The sequence below is a fragment of the Oncorhynchus keta genome, chromosome 35, assembly GCF_023373465.1.
Source record: "Oncorhynchus keta strain PuntledgeMale-10-30-2019 chromosome 35, Oket_V2, whole genome shotgun sequence".
In the NCBI taxonomy this organism is placed as follows: domain Eukaryota; kingdom Metazoa; phylum Chordata; class Actinopteri; order Salmoniformes; family Salmonidae; genus Oncorhynchus; species Oncorhynchus keta.
This window is the reverse complement of record NC_068455.1, coordinates 57,328,732-57,345,380: the sequence shown is the minus strand read 5'-3', so window position 1 is coordinate 57,345,380 and position 16,649 is coordinate 57,328,732. Positions and strand designations below refer to the sequence as shown.

Here is a 16,649-nt window from a genome sequence, read left to right as displayed (position 1 = left end):
TGGCGTATTGCTACAGAATGCTGTGGAAGACATGCTGGTTAAGTGTGCCTTGAATTCTAAATAAATCACAGACAGTGTCACCAGCAAAGCATCCCACACCATCACACCTACTCTGCGTCTCACAAAGACGCGGCGGTTAGAACCAAAAATCTAAAATTTGGACTCATCAGACCAAAGGACAGATTTCCTCCAGTATAATGTTCAGCGCTCGTGTTTGTTTGCCCAAGCAAGTCTCTTCTTCTCTTCTTATTGATGTCCATGAAGGCCTGATTCACGCAGTCTCCTCTGAACAGTTGATGTTGAGATGTGTCTGTTACTTGAACTCTGTGAAGAATTCATTTGGGCTGCAATTTCTGAGGTGCAGTTAACTCTATTGAACTTATCATCTGCAGCAGAGGTAACTCAGTCTTTTCTGTGGCGGTCCTCATGAGAGCCAGTATAATCATAGCGCTTCATGGTTTTTGAGACTGCACTTGAAGAAACTTTGAAAGTTCTTGATATTTTCTGGGATGGACTGACCTTCATGTCTTAAAGTAATGATGGACTGTCGTTTCTTTTTGCTTATTTTAGCTGTTCTTGACATAATATGGAATTGATCTTTTACCAAAGAGGGCTATCTTCGTACACCAGCCCTACCTTGTCACAACACAACTGATTGGCTCAACCACATTAAGAAGGAAAGAAATTCCACAAATCAACTTTTAACAAGGCACACCTGTTAACTATTTATATTTTTTTACAACTTTTACTTCACTACATCACTAAAGAAAATAATGTTCTTTTTACTCCATACATTTTCCCCTGACACCCAAAAGTAATCGTTACATTTTAAATGCTAAGCAGGACAGAACATGGTCCAATACATACACTTATCATTAGAACATCCCAGGTCATTGTCAGGATTTGGCCAGGGTTGTTCCGTTTTTTGGTCACTAGATGCCCCCATTGTGCTTTTTGACCTTTTGTTTTCCCTTGATCCCCATTATTATTTGCACCTGTGCCTCGTTTCCCCTGATTGTATTTAAACCCTTAGTTTTTCTCAGTTCTTTGCTCTGTGTTTGTATGTTAGCACCCAGCCCTAGTATTCTGTGAACGCTTGTTGATCCCGGTGGACGCTCTTGTGGAATTCTGTTTTTTTGTTCTTGTTTATGCTATACTTTTTATGCTTTACTTTTTTGTCTTGGAGGATTACCTTTGTTCTTGTGGAATTCCTTTTGAGGTTGTGGAGTTACATGTTTTCCTGAAGGACTTCACTTTTTACTTCATTAAATACACTGTCTCAAGTACTGCTGTGTCTGCCTCGTCTTCTGGGTTCTGCCGACTATTCGTGGCTCAGTTGGTTAAGTGACTGTTTCTCACTCCGGAGACCCGGGTTCGTAACCGGGTCCTGACAGTCATCCCTGCTGACTCTGATCTGGAGGAATCACTAAACACAAATGCTTTGTTTATAAATTATGTCTGAGTGTTGGAGTGTGCCTCTGGCTGACCATATATTAAAAAAGAAATTGTGCTGTCTGGTCTGCTTAATATAAGGAATTTTTTAATATTTGTACTTTTACTTTTGATACTTAAGTATATTTTAGCAATTCTATTTACTTTTGATATTTAAGTATATTTAAAATCAAATACTTTTAGACTTTTACTCAAGCAGTATTTTACTGAGTGATTCACATTTTATATTAAGGTATCTTTACCTTTCCTCAAGTATGACAATTGGGTACTTTTCGGTTAATTGGATTCATTCAAGATTTCATGTTTAATAAAAAAAACAGAATATGATTATTTGTGTAGGCTACTTGTTTGGCATTGTACTATATAGTTTTAAAGCAGAAATAAGCAGTAAAACAAGTGAAAGCGTTTCCCTTCCCATGTTACGGTAGAAAGCGGGGGATGGGGCTGAAGAAATTAGAGCATTTTCAAATTCATAGACAGAGCGATGGATGCAACTGACCATCCATGATGTCAACATTTTGTTTATCCATGTTTTGTGGCTATAGTGTTTAAGTTGACTGTGTTTACAAGGAAAACAAGCTTATATTTGGGGTTACGATGGGGTTTGGAGAGTTGAACTAAGCTCATGAAGCAATTTCTAAGTTTAATTTTCAAGAATCGATGGGTACATATAATGAATTAGAAATCCAATAATGGATGTAGCAACTACAGATTGCCCCTTTAACATAGGCCCGACGTCATTTGGGTATTTCCGCACCATTTGAGGGGGAGGTGGTAAGTTGCATTGGAGTCTCGAAGTTGGGGGTGGCGAGAGGGAGGCGAGAGAACAAGCTGTCAAGAGAAGGTGACACGGTGTTTAAGGGACAAACAACCTATAGAGAAAAGGCTATTCGATTAATCACGGTGGCCGACGTTGGAAATGGATGGTAAGTTTGTTTACAAACTGATCCGCAAGGTAAATGCATGTTGGAGTGTCGTGGGAAACTTAGCAATTTGTTTTGCGCACAAGGGTGAAGCCCGCATACTATTGGTGTTGTACTACGTCAGGAAGACTCAATACAAAATAATGGAGATAATTGGCGCTGACTTGCCAGCACTGTACTAGGAAGTAGATAGGCCTACGTCTATTAGGCTATAGCTCTAGAATTGCACATCATATATAGTAGAACTATGTTCATTATGGATGATTTAAACATTTTTATTATCCAAACATTAGAGTAGAACGGCAGTCAAGCGCCTATGTGATTGTCCAAGATGTTTTACTTTCGCCGCAAGGTAATATTTAACTCGTAGGCCTATGAAAATATATACAATTTTGACACTTAATTGATCAGGGGACGCCGTTGTACCCGAGATTACGTCGTAAAATAAATTATGAACGTATGCTAGCTGTGGGTAAACGTTTGCAATGTAACGTTATGAAATGATCCTACGTCATCAATGTTTTGTGCTTATATATAGGTTAATAGCTTGTTAATAAAGCCACGCAACAATATGACATTACGAAAAGTTACGTTGTAGACTTGGTCGACAATCAACAAACATGGAAGGCATCCCTTTCTCTTAGAGTGGCCATTTCAAAGAAAAGTCATCCACGAAACAGTGGTGGGAGGGGCTATGAACAAGCGCCACAAATCAAGTTTCCAGTCTTTTTCTATGAACCAGGACAGTCTTTTAATATGAACCAGGATAGTATTTTAATATGAACTAGGAGCGTATTTTTCTATGAACTAGGATAGTATTTTTTTCTATGAACCAGGAGTCTTTTTTCTATGAACCAGGAGAGTCTTTTAATATGAACCAGGAGAGTCTTTTTCTATGAACCAGGACAGTCTTTTTCCATGAACCAGGGCAGTGCATTTAGTGAAGATGTGTTAAATTGGACTCTGCTCACAGACACAATAGGAGCAATGTAATCTGAGACCTTTTATTGTCTCTGTCTGAATACGTTTCTTTATTCATTCGCCGTACACTTACAGGGCAATCCTGGCAGGTCAAACATTATGAGTGATTATGCCTTGTCTGCTATTGTGTTTAAGATCAACCTCCAGTGTTTTCAATGCAAACCTATTGACTTCTACTGTTAGTTAACACCCTTCTGCATATGGAGGAGATTAATCTCTATCGCAGATCTGTGCTGAACTGTTGTGATCTTCAATGGCACCAGTTCTTGTGGGCCTTTACTTACCAGAGAGTAGTTGAGGGAAATTATAGGTTGTAGATTTTGATTGATCATCCTTTCTTACTGATTTCTTTCTTATAGTAAATGTTTGTCAATTCCTCCCATCTCCTTAGGAATTTATGGATGGGAACAGCCCCCTTTGAACCAAGGTAATGCGATTTCTATCACTCTGTGTAACTGTTTCCTGTTCATGTTGATGGGTGACAATCAGTGAGTCAACTTTTTGGCTTCTCCCTCATGAATGTATTGACTTGGATCTTCAGCTTTGCTTTAAAACACATACAAACATGATGAATCACAGCTGTTGCGAAAGCTCAACACTGCTTTAGGTACATTACATTGTGATAGTTTAGAGGTGCACTAGGACCTTCATTACATTGGGCTCCCCTCTCTCTATTGATAGATATCTATCTCTCCATATATATCTATCTATCTCTCTATCTCTCTCTCTATATATATATATATATATATATATAGAAAAAAATCATAATCATATCTGTCTCTGTGTGTGTGTGTGCAGGTAATCCCTTCATTGAGATCATTGAACAGCCCAAGCAGAGGGGCATGAGGTTCAGGTACAAGTGTGAGGGGCGCTCTGCGGGAAGCACCCCGGGAGAGAAGAGCAATGACACCACCAAGACACACCCCGCCATTAAGGTGAGGGCGCCCTTTAATCACACAGATAATCAACCTGTCATTTTCTAATGATTCCATGCCATTGTTTACTCTGTAGCTTAATGAATTCATTCCGAGACCTTAAAGGGATACTTCGGAATTTTGGCAATGAGCCCCTTTATCTACTTCACCAGTTCAGATTAACTCGTGGGTACCATTTGTATGTCTCTGTATCCAGTATGAAGGAAGTTAGCATTGGCTCGAGAAATCTACCTCTAACTAGTGCAATGACGAAGTCTATCGGTAGTGGATACCCATAGACTTCCAGTCATTGCGCTAGCACTAGCTAGCAACTTCCTTCAAACTGTACGCAGAGACATAAAAATGCTATCCACAAGTTCATCTGACTCTGGGAAGTAGATGAAGGGCATCATTGCCAAAATCTTGATGTATCCCTTTAATAATTGTTGCTAAGTCACCATATATTCTGAGATAGTCGATGGCTCAACTATTAATCAAAGTAAGATTTGTTATACAAACGAGCCGTTTTGTCTAGTTATAACCATGGTAGCAGTCTAATCAGTACTACATTATGCTTTACGACACTTGATTTATAGAGATTTGAAGGTGATAAGGAAGTGGTGGAGATTCTAAGGTGAGTGATACTCATTCTGCTAACCTGGCTGGTCCCATGCAGGTGCACAACTACAATGGCCCCCTGCGTGTCCGCGTCTCCTTGGTGACCAAGAACCCACCTCACAAGCCCCACCCCCACGAACTGGTGGGGAAAGACTGCAAACATGGTTACTATGAGGCAGACCTGCAGGAGAGACGAGTGCACAGGTTAGACGGAGGGTCCCTGTGTGTGTGTTCGGGGCTTGAGGGTGGGTGTGAGGGCAGGTCTGTGAAAATTACTAGACAGGTGTGGATATGTGTGTACCTGTGTGTGTGTGTGGGCAGATTTGTTAGTGGGTGGGGGTGTGATGAAATACAAAGAAACATAATGTTTGTTTTGTGCAGAGTGTACCTGCCAACATCTTGATAGAGGACATATATTTGGATGACGAAAGGGTACCAGTTAATGATTTATATAACCATTCAGGATAAGTTGTTTCACATAGTCTTGGTTTGTAAAGGCCAGAAGCAGAGGATGGTTGAATAAACACCCTCTTGTGTGTCGATATCTACAGTGTCTCACTTTCACACACGTTCACTCTGACTCCTTGTCTTACTGTCTGCTCTCAGTTTTCAGAACCTGGGCATTCAGTGTGTGAAGAAAAAGGATGTGGCCGAGGCAGTTTCCTGTAGGCTGCAGACCCAAAACAACCCCTTCAACAGTGAGTGTACACACACACACATTTGTTTTACTATCCTTGTGGGTACCGAACAATTGATTCCCTTTCAAAATGATATTTTCTCTAACTCCTGACCCCTACGCTTAAAAAAAGCCTTTTTCCTTGTGGGGACTGGCGAACTGTCTCCACTTGTCCGAATTGTCCTTATTTTACTGTCCTTGTGAGTACTGCTGGTCCCCATAAGGATAGGTAAACCAAAAACACACACACACCGTACGTGACAATCCACTGTCATACCATTATACCAGTTATATAATTCACTCCTCCAATCTAATTTTCATGTTTGTTTACCTTGGTTAATTCCAATAATACCATGTGAGTAGGAATGTATTTTTCCTCTGTTGACTGTGACTTACTGGCTATCTGATACCGACTGTATCCTATCCTATCTCCGATGCCACACCAATTTGCTTTGTGGCTGATGTGCTGTTTTGTCTGCAGTTCCCGAGGCAAACATGTGGGAGGAGTTTGACCTAAATGCAGTGAGGCTGTGTTTCCAGGCCTCGATCACTCTGCCTACCGGGGAACTCTGCCCTCTGGAGCCTGTGGTGTCCCAGCCCATCTATGACAACAGTGAGTCTGCTACACACACCAAACGCTCACCAAGTACACACTGACTCCCTCGTCTGTCACTGTTCTGTCCTGGGTGTTCCTGTTTTATTGTGTACATACAAGCAGTAACCCAGAGGGAGCAAAATCACATAAAAAGAGGAGAAAAAAAAGAAAGAATAAATACAAGAATCACGGTAAACGCAAAACAAATTGCGTACATGTATATTCACATTTGGGCTGTCAAACGTTTCTAATAAGCGAGTTAATGGCATGAGTAAATTGCGATGGATCACAGTTTTTGAATTTGCTCAAATTTGGTGCTAAATAAGTTTTTTTTTTTTTCTATTTGATCATCAGTGCATTAAATAGCAGGCAAACGATGCGTTGATTGTAAGTGTCAGAAACACAGAAGGATCTACATCAGAACGTTTGAACATTTTCCCCATTAACAACACAGAAGTCAACTGGAACATTCAGCTATTGATGCTCCCAATGTTTTAAGTCGGCCTGCTCCCTCTCATCAATGTCCTTGTTGTTTAACACTTGCACACACACTTTTCTTTCCTTACACACACCTTTTAAGTACTGTTAAAGCTTCAGCCATTCTAAATGGGTGTGACTATAGGGAAAAAAAGACCTGGCTTTATGGATACAAAGAGCTTTTAAAATTGTCTGACAATGTTATAAAAACACTAACCATCTAGTGTTCAGGTAACTTTACACACATAGGCCTACGTGCTCTTCCCTTCCTCCCACACCCTCTCTCACTTACTTCCACTCTCACACACATCCTCTCTGACACACACACACACACACAATCATACACACCCCACAATTTTGGCAGGTGATCTTACTAATATACAAATGTTGTTGTACATTAAAACCCAAAGCCTGCACAGTACAACGTTCGGTTCAAACCAGCTTTTGAGAGTGTCCCCCCTTCTTCACAGCTGTTGAAACTCCTCAAATTGCATTTCTTGAAAAGAAATGTGGACATTTGGGTTATAACCACAGAGCATGAGAGTGGGACATAATTTTCCTAAGAACTCAACAACATATTTCCAAAGAACTTCCAACAGTTAAACAGTGCCAAAACATACGTTTCACATTTGACTCGGTGTCAGTTTCACTCATTTATGAAGCCCCTTCACACTCCATCTCTATCGTTTCTGTCTCACAGGAGCACCCAACACAGCAGAACTGAAGATCTGTCGAGTGAACAGAAACTCTGGAAGCTGCATAGGGGGGGATGAGATCTTCTTACTTTGTGACAAAGTGCAAAAAGGTTTCTGTCACACACACACACACACACACACACGCTTCTATTTTTGTTGGCATTAATGAGTTGAGCCTTTTAGTTTCTTTAACCTTTACGCCAACGGCTTTGTTCATGTATGTATTTTTTGTTGTTGTAGTTCCTCTTTGCCAGACACAGATTTGAAAGTATTGTGTGTATATACGCCCACTGGTAACCACTTATTTAATTGGTCAAACTTAACCTAGTTCATTGGTTCTATATCCTTCCTGTATGACATATAAAAAGGGGGCCAATGAAAGAATGTTGTTACAGAATGTTACCAAGTCAGTTAGATCGGCTGGGGGAATTGATTCTAAGGCGGTCTCTCACATCTCACTGTCCCACCCCTCCTCCTTCCCATCCCCTCTCCCACCCCATTCTTTCTCCCCTCCACAGAGGACATCGAGGTGCGGTTCTTCCAGGGCTCGTGGGAGGGGAAGGGCACCTTCTCCCAGGCGGACGTACACAGGCAGGTGGCCATTGTGTTCTGCACCCCGCCCTACTGCGACACCAACCTGACCGAGCCAATCCGAGTGAAGATGCAGCTCCGCAGGCCCTCGGATCGTGAGGTCAGCGAGCCAATGGACTTCCAGTTCCTGCCCTCCGACCCAGGTCACTTCCCTTTCCGTTGCGATGGCGATCCACTTTGTTTTCTATGGCATAACTCCTGTGGCCTGTGTGGTTGTCATGCAAAACATTTTACCCAGGCTAACTCTAGAATCTTTCACTGTACAGATGAATATAGACTGATGGAGAAGAGAAAACGGACAGAGGGAATGTTACAGAATCTGAAGCTGGGGTCCCTGATGTCGGGTAAGTGTCTAAAATGATCCATGTTGCTGAACTAGACAGCTGTGTCCTCTGATGGTTTTATTGTGTGATGGTGTATGTTTGAATTCCAGGGACCATGCCAGCAGAGACGAGGCCGTTCAACATTGCCAGGAGAACAGTCACCGCCAAGCCAGCAGCTAGCCAGCCTGGTAAACCATACTATTTATTTAGCTGTTTATTATTAATGGGTGCGTTAATACGGTAAAGGGTGTTGTTCTATCTATATTGGGGCGGCAGCGTAGCCTAGTGGTTAGAGTGTTGGACTAGTAACCCCCGAGCTGACAAGGTACAAATCTGTCGTTCTGCCCCTGAACAGGCAGTTAACCCACTGTTCCCAGGCCGTCATTGAAAATAAGAATGTGTTCTTAACTGACTTGCCTGGTTAAATAAAGGTAAAAAAAAAAAAAAAAAAAAAAATATGTAACATTCTATATGTTATTAAAAGTTAACATAGATACTACTGTTAAGGGACCCTACGTTTATTTGTACATTTGGCAGTATACAGAATTGGGTAAGGGACAGTGGCATTGACTGTGTTTCTCTTGCAGTGATGAACCCAGTGGCGCCCCCTAGTGCCTTCTCTGTGAAGCCCCAGCCCTACTACAACGGCCCCCAGCCAGGCAAGTTGTTTCAAACCCAGCCCAAAGCAGAAGCCTCCTCCACCGCAGCCGAGACCTGGAAGTTCCTCAACAGCCTGACTCTGGACTCCCAGCCCAAAGCCACCCCCGTGGCCAGCTTCACCACCAACCCCCAGGCCTCTGCAGCCACAGCCGCCTCCTCCCAGGCCTTTCCCACCGTAAACCTGTTGGACTTCAACGGATTCGCTTTCCACAACTTTGCTTGTCCCCAGGAGCCGGTGAGTGCAGCCCCTACACCAGAGCCCACCTCTACCTTCGGGGTCCAAGGCTCCCAGTTCAAGGTGGATGAGGAGCTACCCGAATTCCCCAGCTTTTCTGAGGCACAAGCGCCAGGGACTCTAGATAGTATAAACATTGAAGAATTCCAGGCTATGCTGGGCCAGAGTTGTCTGGCTGGAGAAGGGCCAAAGAGCAGTGAGGCGTCAGCCCCTCAGGAACCCTGCCACTTACCCTCCACCAACACTGTGGCCAACAACGCGGCCCAGAACCAAGCAGACCCAGCCAACCACCACACCGGCTGTGGCGGCAGCACCTGGATGAACTACCCCAACAGCATTGTCAGCCTGCTCCAGAACGAGGGCATGATGGAGAGTTCCCCCGGCAACGCCAGCCAGCCGGCCGCCCTTGACGACCTGGACGTCTTAAGCTCCATGGACGAAGACCGTCTCATGTCCATCCTGAACAGTGGCAACCAATACAGTTTTGTGCCCGGACATCAGACCTAAGAGACTACCGTGTGATTTGACTGACATGTTTACTGACATAATCCCCCTGGTAGACTACTTTTATCTGTGCCCTTGAGACCCTGGGCCTGGTTGCATAAAACAACTTAAGTTAATTTCCCCCTTGTATTTTCCTGTAACTTTAAGTCAGTTGCACAAGATGTGTGAATTTTCCCTGTTTTAAATTAAGTACAAAAGTTAAGGGTGTCCACGAGGTCCCTTAACTGCCTCATTATGTATGGTTGTCAATGGAAACGACATGTATAGAGGTGAATGTCGATTTTCATCTGCTCTGGTTACAAAAGGAAAACGTCAACCAGCTAGCTACTTAGCTAAACAATGGAAGGTGCACGATCCATGGCTACAAAGCTAGCTGGCTAGTTAGCTCCAGCTACAGTGGGGCAAAAAAGTATTTAGTCAGCCACCAATTGTGCAAGTTCTCCCACTTAAAAAGACGAGAGGCCTGTATTTTCGTCATAGGTACACTTCAACTATGACCGACAAAATGAGAAAGAAAATCCAGAAAATCACATTGTAGGATTTTTAATGAATTTATTTGCAAATTATGGTGGAAAATAAGTATTTGGTCAATAACAAAAGTTTATCTCAATACTTTGTTATATACCCTTTGTTGGCAATGAGAGGTCAAAGAGTTTTCTGTAAGTCTTCACAAGGTTTTCACACACTGTTGCTGGTATTTTGGCCCATTTCTCCATGCAGATCTCCTCTAGAGCAGTGATGTTTTGGGGCTGTTGCTGGGCAACACAGACTTTTAACTCCCTCCAAAGATTTTCTTTGGGGTTGAGATCTGGAGACTGGCCAGGCCACTCCAGGACCTTGAAATGCTTCTTACGAAGCCACTCCTTTGTTGCCGGGGCGGTGTGTTTGGGATCAATTGTCATGCTGAAAGACCCAGCCACGTTTCATCTTCAATGCCCTTGCTGATGGAAGGAGGTTTTCACTCAAAATCTCACGATACATGGCCCCATTCATTCTTTCCTTTACACAGATCAGTCGTCCTTGTCCCTTTGCAGAAAAACAGCCCCAAAGCACGATGTTTCCACCCCCATGCTTCACAGTAGGTATGGTGTTCTTTGGATGCAACTCAGCATTCTTTGTTCTCCAAACACGACGAGTTGAGTTTTTACCAAAAAGTTATATTTTGGTTTCATCTGACCATATGACATTTTCCCAATCTTCTTCTGGATCATCCAAATGCTCTCTAGCAAACTTCAGACGGGTCTGGACATGTACTGGCTTAAGCAGGGGGACACGTCTGACACTGCAGGATTTGAGTCCCTGGCAGCGTAGGGTGTTACTGATGGTAGGCTTTGTTACTTTGGTCCCAGCTCTCTGCAGGTCATTCACTAGGTTTCCCCTGTGTGGTTCTGAGATTTTTGCTCACCGTTCCTGTGATCATATTGACCCCACGGCGTGAGTCTTGCTCCAGATCGAGGGAGATTATCAGTGGTCTTGTAAGTCTTCCATTTCCTAATAATTGCTCCCACAGTTGATTTCTTCAAACCAAGCTGCTTACCTATTGCAGATTCAGTCTTCCCAGCCTTCCCAGTCTTGGCCATAGTGGAGTTTGGAGTGTGACTGTTTGAGGTTGTGGACAGGTGTCTTTTATACTGATAACAAGTTCAAACAGGTGTCATTAATACAGGTAACGAGTGGAGGACAGATGAGCCTCTTAAAGAAGAGGTCTGTGAGAGCCAGAAATCTTGCTTGTTTGTAGGTGACCAAATACTTATTTTCCACCATAATTTGCAAATAAATTCATTAAAAATCCTACAATGTGATTTCCTGGATTTTTTTCTCTCATTTCGTCTGACATAGTTGAAGTGTACCCATGATGAAAATTACAGGCCTCTCTCATCTTTTTAAGTGGGAGAACTTGCACAATTGGTGGCTGACTAAATACTTTTTTGCCCCACTGTACTCTGTAAGCTAGCTTGACGCACAAGAAAATAATATAAACAAGTTGAGAAAAAAAGTAACTACAAGGAAGTGGTTTATTACCTGAAGCAATTTGGTTATCCTGTGTTGATTGTAAGTTCTATTTTGCCATCTCACAAAATGAAAGCGATCTCTTTGAGATGTTTAGTCAGTGACTCAGGCCATCTCCATGGTAACCAGATACTCCTTCCCCTATACGTGCCTTCAAACGACCCTAAAACCCCTTAAGTATGCCCTTAACTAAGGAAATATTTGAGCGGCTCTATGCAACGCCCTTAAACAATTCCCTTAGGTAAGGGGAAATTAGTCCAAAAGGTAAAACCTTACGGGAAACACTTAAGATTTATGCAACTGGCCCAGCTCCCTTCCAACCCAACTTCCCTTTGTACCTTTTGTGCTATTCTAAAGGGCTTCAAAGGACAGTCATTTGAAGGCTGGCAAATAGAAGAGTCTGAAAGTGATGCTTTCTGCTCTCTTCCCTATGTGGATTGTGGACATGCTTATTAGGACAGCTGCAGAACCCTGCCTGTACACAATTAACAGAGGGAAGGGAGAGCTACAGGGAAGTAGCCCGTTTTGTATCTGCCAGTATGTGAGCAATTGCAACGCCCGAGGATGAGCTGAAGCGTCCCTTTTTGTCACCCCTAAAGATACACCCCCACTGGGTTGTGTATAAGCCCAGGCTTGTTTCTGATCTCCAAAGGCAGTGGCATTTCCTTCTGGTCCCAATGGAGCTTCAGGGTTTCTAAATGACTCCACTTCAATCATTCAGTTAGAGAATAGGACGAAATCAATTCAAACGTGAAAAGTTTAAGTTTGATTTAGTCATGTTCGTCCTCTAAATAGCATTACATTTGAAATCAAACCAGAGCTTGAAAGCCTAGGCCTTTTTGTATGGTCTATTTTTAGTTGAATTATGTGTTGAATTCCAACCATGGCTCTTGATGCGTTTGCAGATGCTATACAGGCCTAAATAGCATCATTGATGATAAAAGCGATAAAGTATGGTCACATTTAATTTGCTCTTTTAAACCTACTCTTTGGAATGACGTATAGCAACAGTGAATCTATTTAGTTTTAAAGTGGAGATCTCGCAGCAATCATTCTCACGAACAGCACATTGGTAATAGTCGGTGTCAAACATAGCTAATCAGGGCTGGGCTTGGTTAAAACCCTGGATGGGAGACCAAAGGGTAGCTTTGATGGATCAATTCTCTAGTAGGAGGTGCTGCCCAGCCTGTTGTTTTTACTTATACGTTAAAGATCTGACATTGTTTTAACTTCCAACATTTTATACAAGGTTTGTTGTATATGTTGAAATTTGATGACATAATCCTGTGGTTGAAATGTTGATTCAACCAGTTTGTGCCCTGTGGGTATTGGCTAAATATTCGAGGTAAGGAGAAATTGCTGAGCCAACAGACCAGGAGTTGAACCTGCCAACCAATCAATTGATCACAAAATGTGACCATTATTCTATTATGGGGAGAAGGGTGAGTTTAGCATTTTCCCCACTTACCTTTGAGTGGGTATACTAAAGTAGTGGAATATCACCATAAAGCAAGATTGCAATTTCAATGTACATAAGCCTTAGGTGATGATATACACAGAGTATACAAAACATTAGGAACACCTTCCTACTATTGAGTTGCACCCCCCCCTCCCCCTTTTACCCTCGGAAACAGCCTCAATTCGTCAGGGCATGGACCCCACAAGGTGTCAAGCGTTCCACAGGGATGCTGGCCCATGTTGATTCCAATGCTTCCCACAGTCGTGTCAAGTTGGCTGGATGTCCTTTGGGTGGTGGACCATTCTTGATACACACCACACTGGAAAGTGTTGAGCGTGGAAAAACCTGCAGCATGGCATTTCTTGACAAAAAAACGGTGTGCCTGGCACCATACCACATTCAAAGGCGCTTACATTTTGTCTTGCCCATTCACCCTCCGAATGGCTCACATACACAATCCATGTCTCAAGGCTTAAAAATCCTTCTTTACCCTGTCTCCTACCCTTCATCTACACTGATTTTGACGTGGATTTAACAGGTGGCATCAATATGGGATCATAGCTTTCACCTGATTTGTCTTATGTCATGGAAAGAGCCAGTGTTCTTAATGTTTTGTATACTCTGTGTACGTGACCTATAGTACTCACCTTGATGACGGGATATCTTAACGTTATGTACAGCCTTACCATGTCAACATCTGCAAGTATAACTTGTCATTTTAGGTTAAAATGTTCAATACATCTTTGGAACTGGAAGGATATTGCTGTTTATAAATGTACAATATGTTAGAATGTATTAGATGCATTGTTAATATCAGTTAAAAAGAACTCTTTCCATATCATGTTAGTTTTGAGTCAGTATCTCAATATATTTCTGTCCATCACTATGTCTATGCTTATTCTCAGTGCAGTTTTCATTATTACATTTTGCTGTATGGTATATGAACATCAGTGGCAGTTTATTTTACATGGTCAATTAGCACGTTTAAACCATAACCTTGTACTTATTCAGTGCTGCTTTAATGAAAAATGTCATATTTTGTACAAGTATAAAGTACCAGTCAAAAGTTTGGACACAACTACCCAATCCAGGGTTTTACTTTATTTTTTAAAACTATTTTCTACATTGTAGAATAGTAGTGGAGACATCAAAAGCATGAAATAACAGATATGGAATCATGTAGTAACCAAAATATTGTTTAAACAAATCAGAATATATATAAAAAAAGAGATTTCAAAGTAGCCACCGTTTGCCTTGATGATACACTTATTTTTAGCTATTTGGCAACTGTTGTCATTAACTGAGTGCAAAATATGTTGACGCCAAACATTAAAAAAGGAAAGACATTTTCACGTATAGGCCGGGAGTCAGGATGTAGGTGCAGAAGGTGACTTTAATAATGATAAATGCAGATAAACATAAGCATACAGAACATGAATCAAAACAAACAAATACTGCCTGATGACTGAGGCTACTGAGGGCTAAATAAAGGGAAGGTAATCAAATCTATTTTATATAGCCCTTCTTACATCAGCTGATATTTCAAAGGGCTGTACAGAAACCCAGACTCAAACCCCAAACATCAAGCAATGCAGGTGTAGAAGCATCATCAAGGTGATGACGTAGCAAGAGAGTACAGCGGCATCTGGTAAGACGAGGGGCGGCAGACTGTATTTTTGTATATAACAACTGGTGCATGATATCTAAGGAAGTCTCAAGGTTTTGCTCGCCTGACATAGATTATCTCATGATAAACTGTAGACCACACTATCTACCTAGAGAGTTTTCATCTGTATTTTTCGTAGCTGTCTACAATACCCCCTCAGACTGATGCTGGCACTAAGACCGCACTCAATGAGCTGTGTTCTGCCTTAAGCAAAGAGGAAAACGCACACCCAGAGGTGTCGCTCCTGGTGGCTGGGGACTTTAATGCAGGGAAACTTAAATCAGTTTTACCAAATTTCTATCAGCAGGTTAAATGTGCAACCAGAGGGGAAAAAACTCTGGACCACCTTTACTCCACACACAGAGATGCATACAAAGCTCTCACTCGCCCTCCATTTGGTAAATCTGACCATCATTCTATCCTCCTGATTCCTGCCTACAAGCAAAAATTAAAGCTCGAAGCACCAGTGACTCGATCAATAAAAAAGTGGTCAGATGAAGCAGATGCTAAACCACAAGACTGTTTTGCTAGCACAGACTGGAATATGTTCCGGGATTCCTCCGATGGCATTGAGGAGTACACCACATCAGTCATTGGCTTCACCAATAAGTGCATCAATGATGTCGTCCTCACAGTGACCATACATACATACCCCAACCAGAAGCCATGGATTATAGGCAACATCCGCACTGAGCTAAAGGCTAGTGTTGACGATTTCAAGGAGCGAGACTCTAAACCTGAAGCTTATAAGAAATCCCGCTATGTATTCTGACAAACCATCAAACAGGCAAAGCGTCAAATTGTACTACCCCGGCTCTGATGCTCGTCGTATGTGGCAGGGCTTGCAAACCATTACAGACTACAAAGGGAAGCACAGCCAAGAGCTGCACAGTGACATGTGCCTACCAGAGGAGCTAAACTACTTCTATGCTTGCTTCGAGGCAAATAACACTGAAACATGCATGAGAGCATCAGCTATTCTGGAAGACAGTGATCACGCTCTCCGCACCCGATGTAAGACCTTTAAACAGGTCAACATTCACAAGGCCACAGGGCCAGACAGAATACCAGGACCTGTACTGCGAGCATGCGCTGACCAACTGGCAAGTGTCTTCACTGACATTTTCAACCTCTCCCAGTCCGTAATACCAACATGTTTTAAGCAATCCACCATAGTCCCTGTGCCCAAGAACACTAAGTTAACCTGCCTAAATGACTACCGACCTGTAGCACTCATGTCTGTAGCCATGAAATGCTTTGAAAGGCTGGTCATGGCTCACATCAACACCATTATCCCAGAAACCCTAGACCCACTCCAATTTCCATACCGCACCAACAATCAATCAATCAAATGTATTTATATAGCCCTTCGTACATCAGCTGATATCTCAACAGATCCACAGATGATGCCATCTCTATTGCACTCCACACTGCCCTTTCACATCTGGACAAAAGGAACACAGAATGATATTCAAGAATGATATTCATTAACTACAGCTCAGTGTTCAACACCATAGTGCCCTCAAAGCTCATCATTAAGCTAAGGAAGGACCCTGGGACTAATCACCTCCCTCTGCAATTGGATCCTGGACTTCCTGATGGGCCACCACCAGGTGGTAAGGGTAGGTAACAACATATCCTCCACGCTGATCCTCAACATAGGGGCCCCTCAAGGGTGCGTTCTCAGCCCCCTCCTATACTCCCTGTTCACGCATGACTGCACAGCCAGGCACTACTCCAACACCATCATTAAGTTTGCTGATGACACAACAGTGGTAGGCCTTATCAACGACGAGACTATAGAGAGGAGGTGTGTGGTGCAAGGACTGCAACCCATCCCTCAACGTGATCAAGACAAAGAAGATGATTG

General features: G+C 42.6%; 1 protein-coding gene across 2 annotated transcripts; it reads left to right on the top strand.

The window, feature by feature from the left end:
- Positions 1-2,215: 2,215 nt before the first annotated feature.
- On the top strand, positions 2,216-14,199 carry LOC118368674 (transcription factor p65-like). Of its 2 annotated transcripts, XM_035752964.2 has the most exons (11): positions 2,216-2,378; positions 3,748-3,783; positions 4,155-4,291; positions 4,947-5,092; positions 5,495-5,586; positions 6,046-6,177; positions 7,337-7,441; positions 7,850-8,065; positions 8,189-8,266; positions 8,356-8,433; positions 8,833-14,199. In XM_035752964.2, exons 1-11 carry the CDS (start codon positions 2,372-2,374, stop codon positions 9,645-9,647), a joined length of 1,842 nt encoding a protein of 613 aa, XP_035608857.1. In that variant the 5' UTR covers positions 2,216-2,371; the 3' UTR covers positions 9,648-14,199. The 2 variants fall into 2 exon arrangements, with proteins under 2 accessions (XP_035608857.1, XP_035608858.1); XM_035752965.2 differs by lacking the exon at positions 3,748-3,783 and having other exon boundaries at positions 2,236-2,378.
- The last annotated feature ends 2,450 nt before the right edge of the window (positions 14,200-16,649 follow it).

Coding starts and splice junctions, on each gene's coding strand:
- LOC118368674 (XM_035752964.2), top strand. Junction 3,784..4,154: donor ACAGCCCCCTTTGAACCAAG/GTAATGCGATTT, acceptor GTGTGTGTGCAG/GTAATCCCTTCATTGAGATC. Junction 4,292..4,946: donor AGACACACCCCGCCATTAAG/GTGAGGGCGCCC, acceptor GGTCCCATGCAG/GTGCACAACTACAATGGCCC.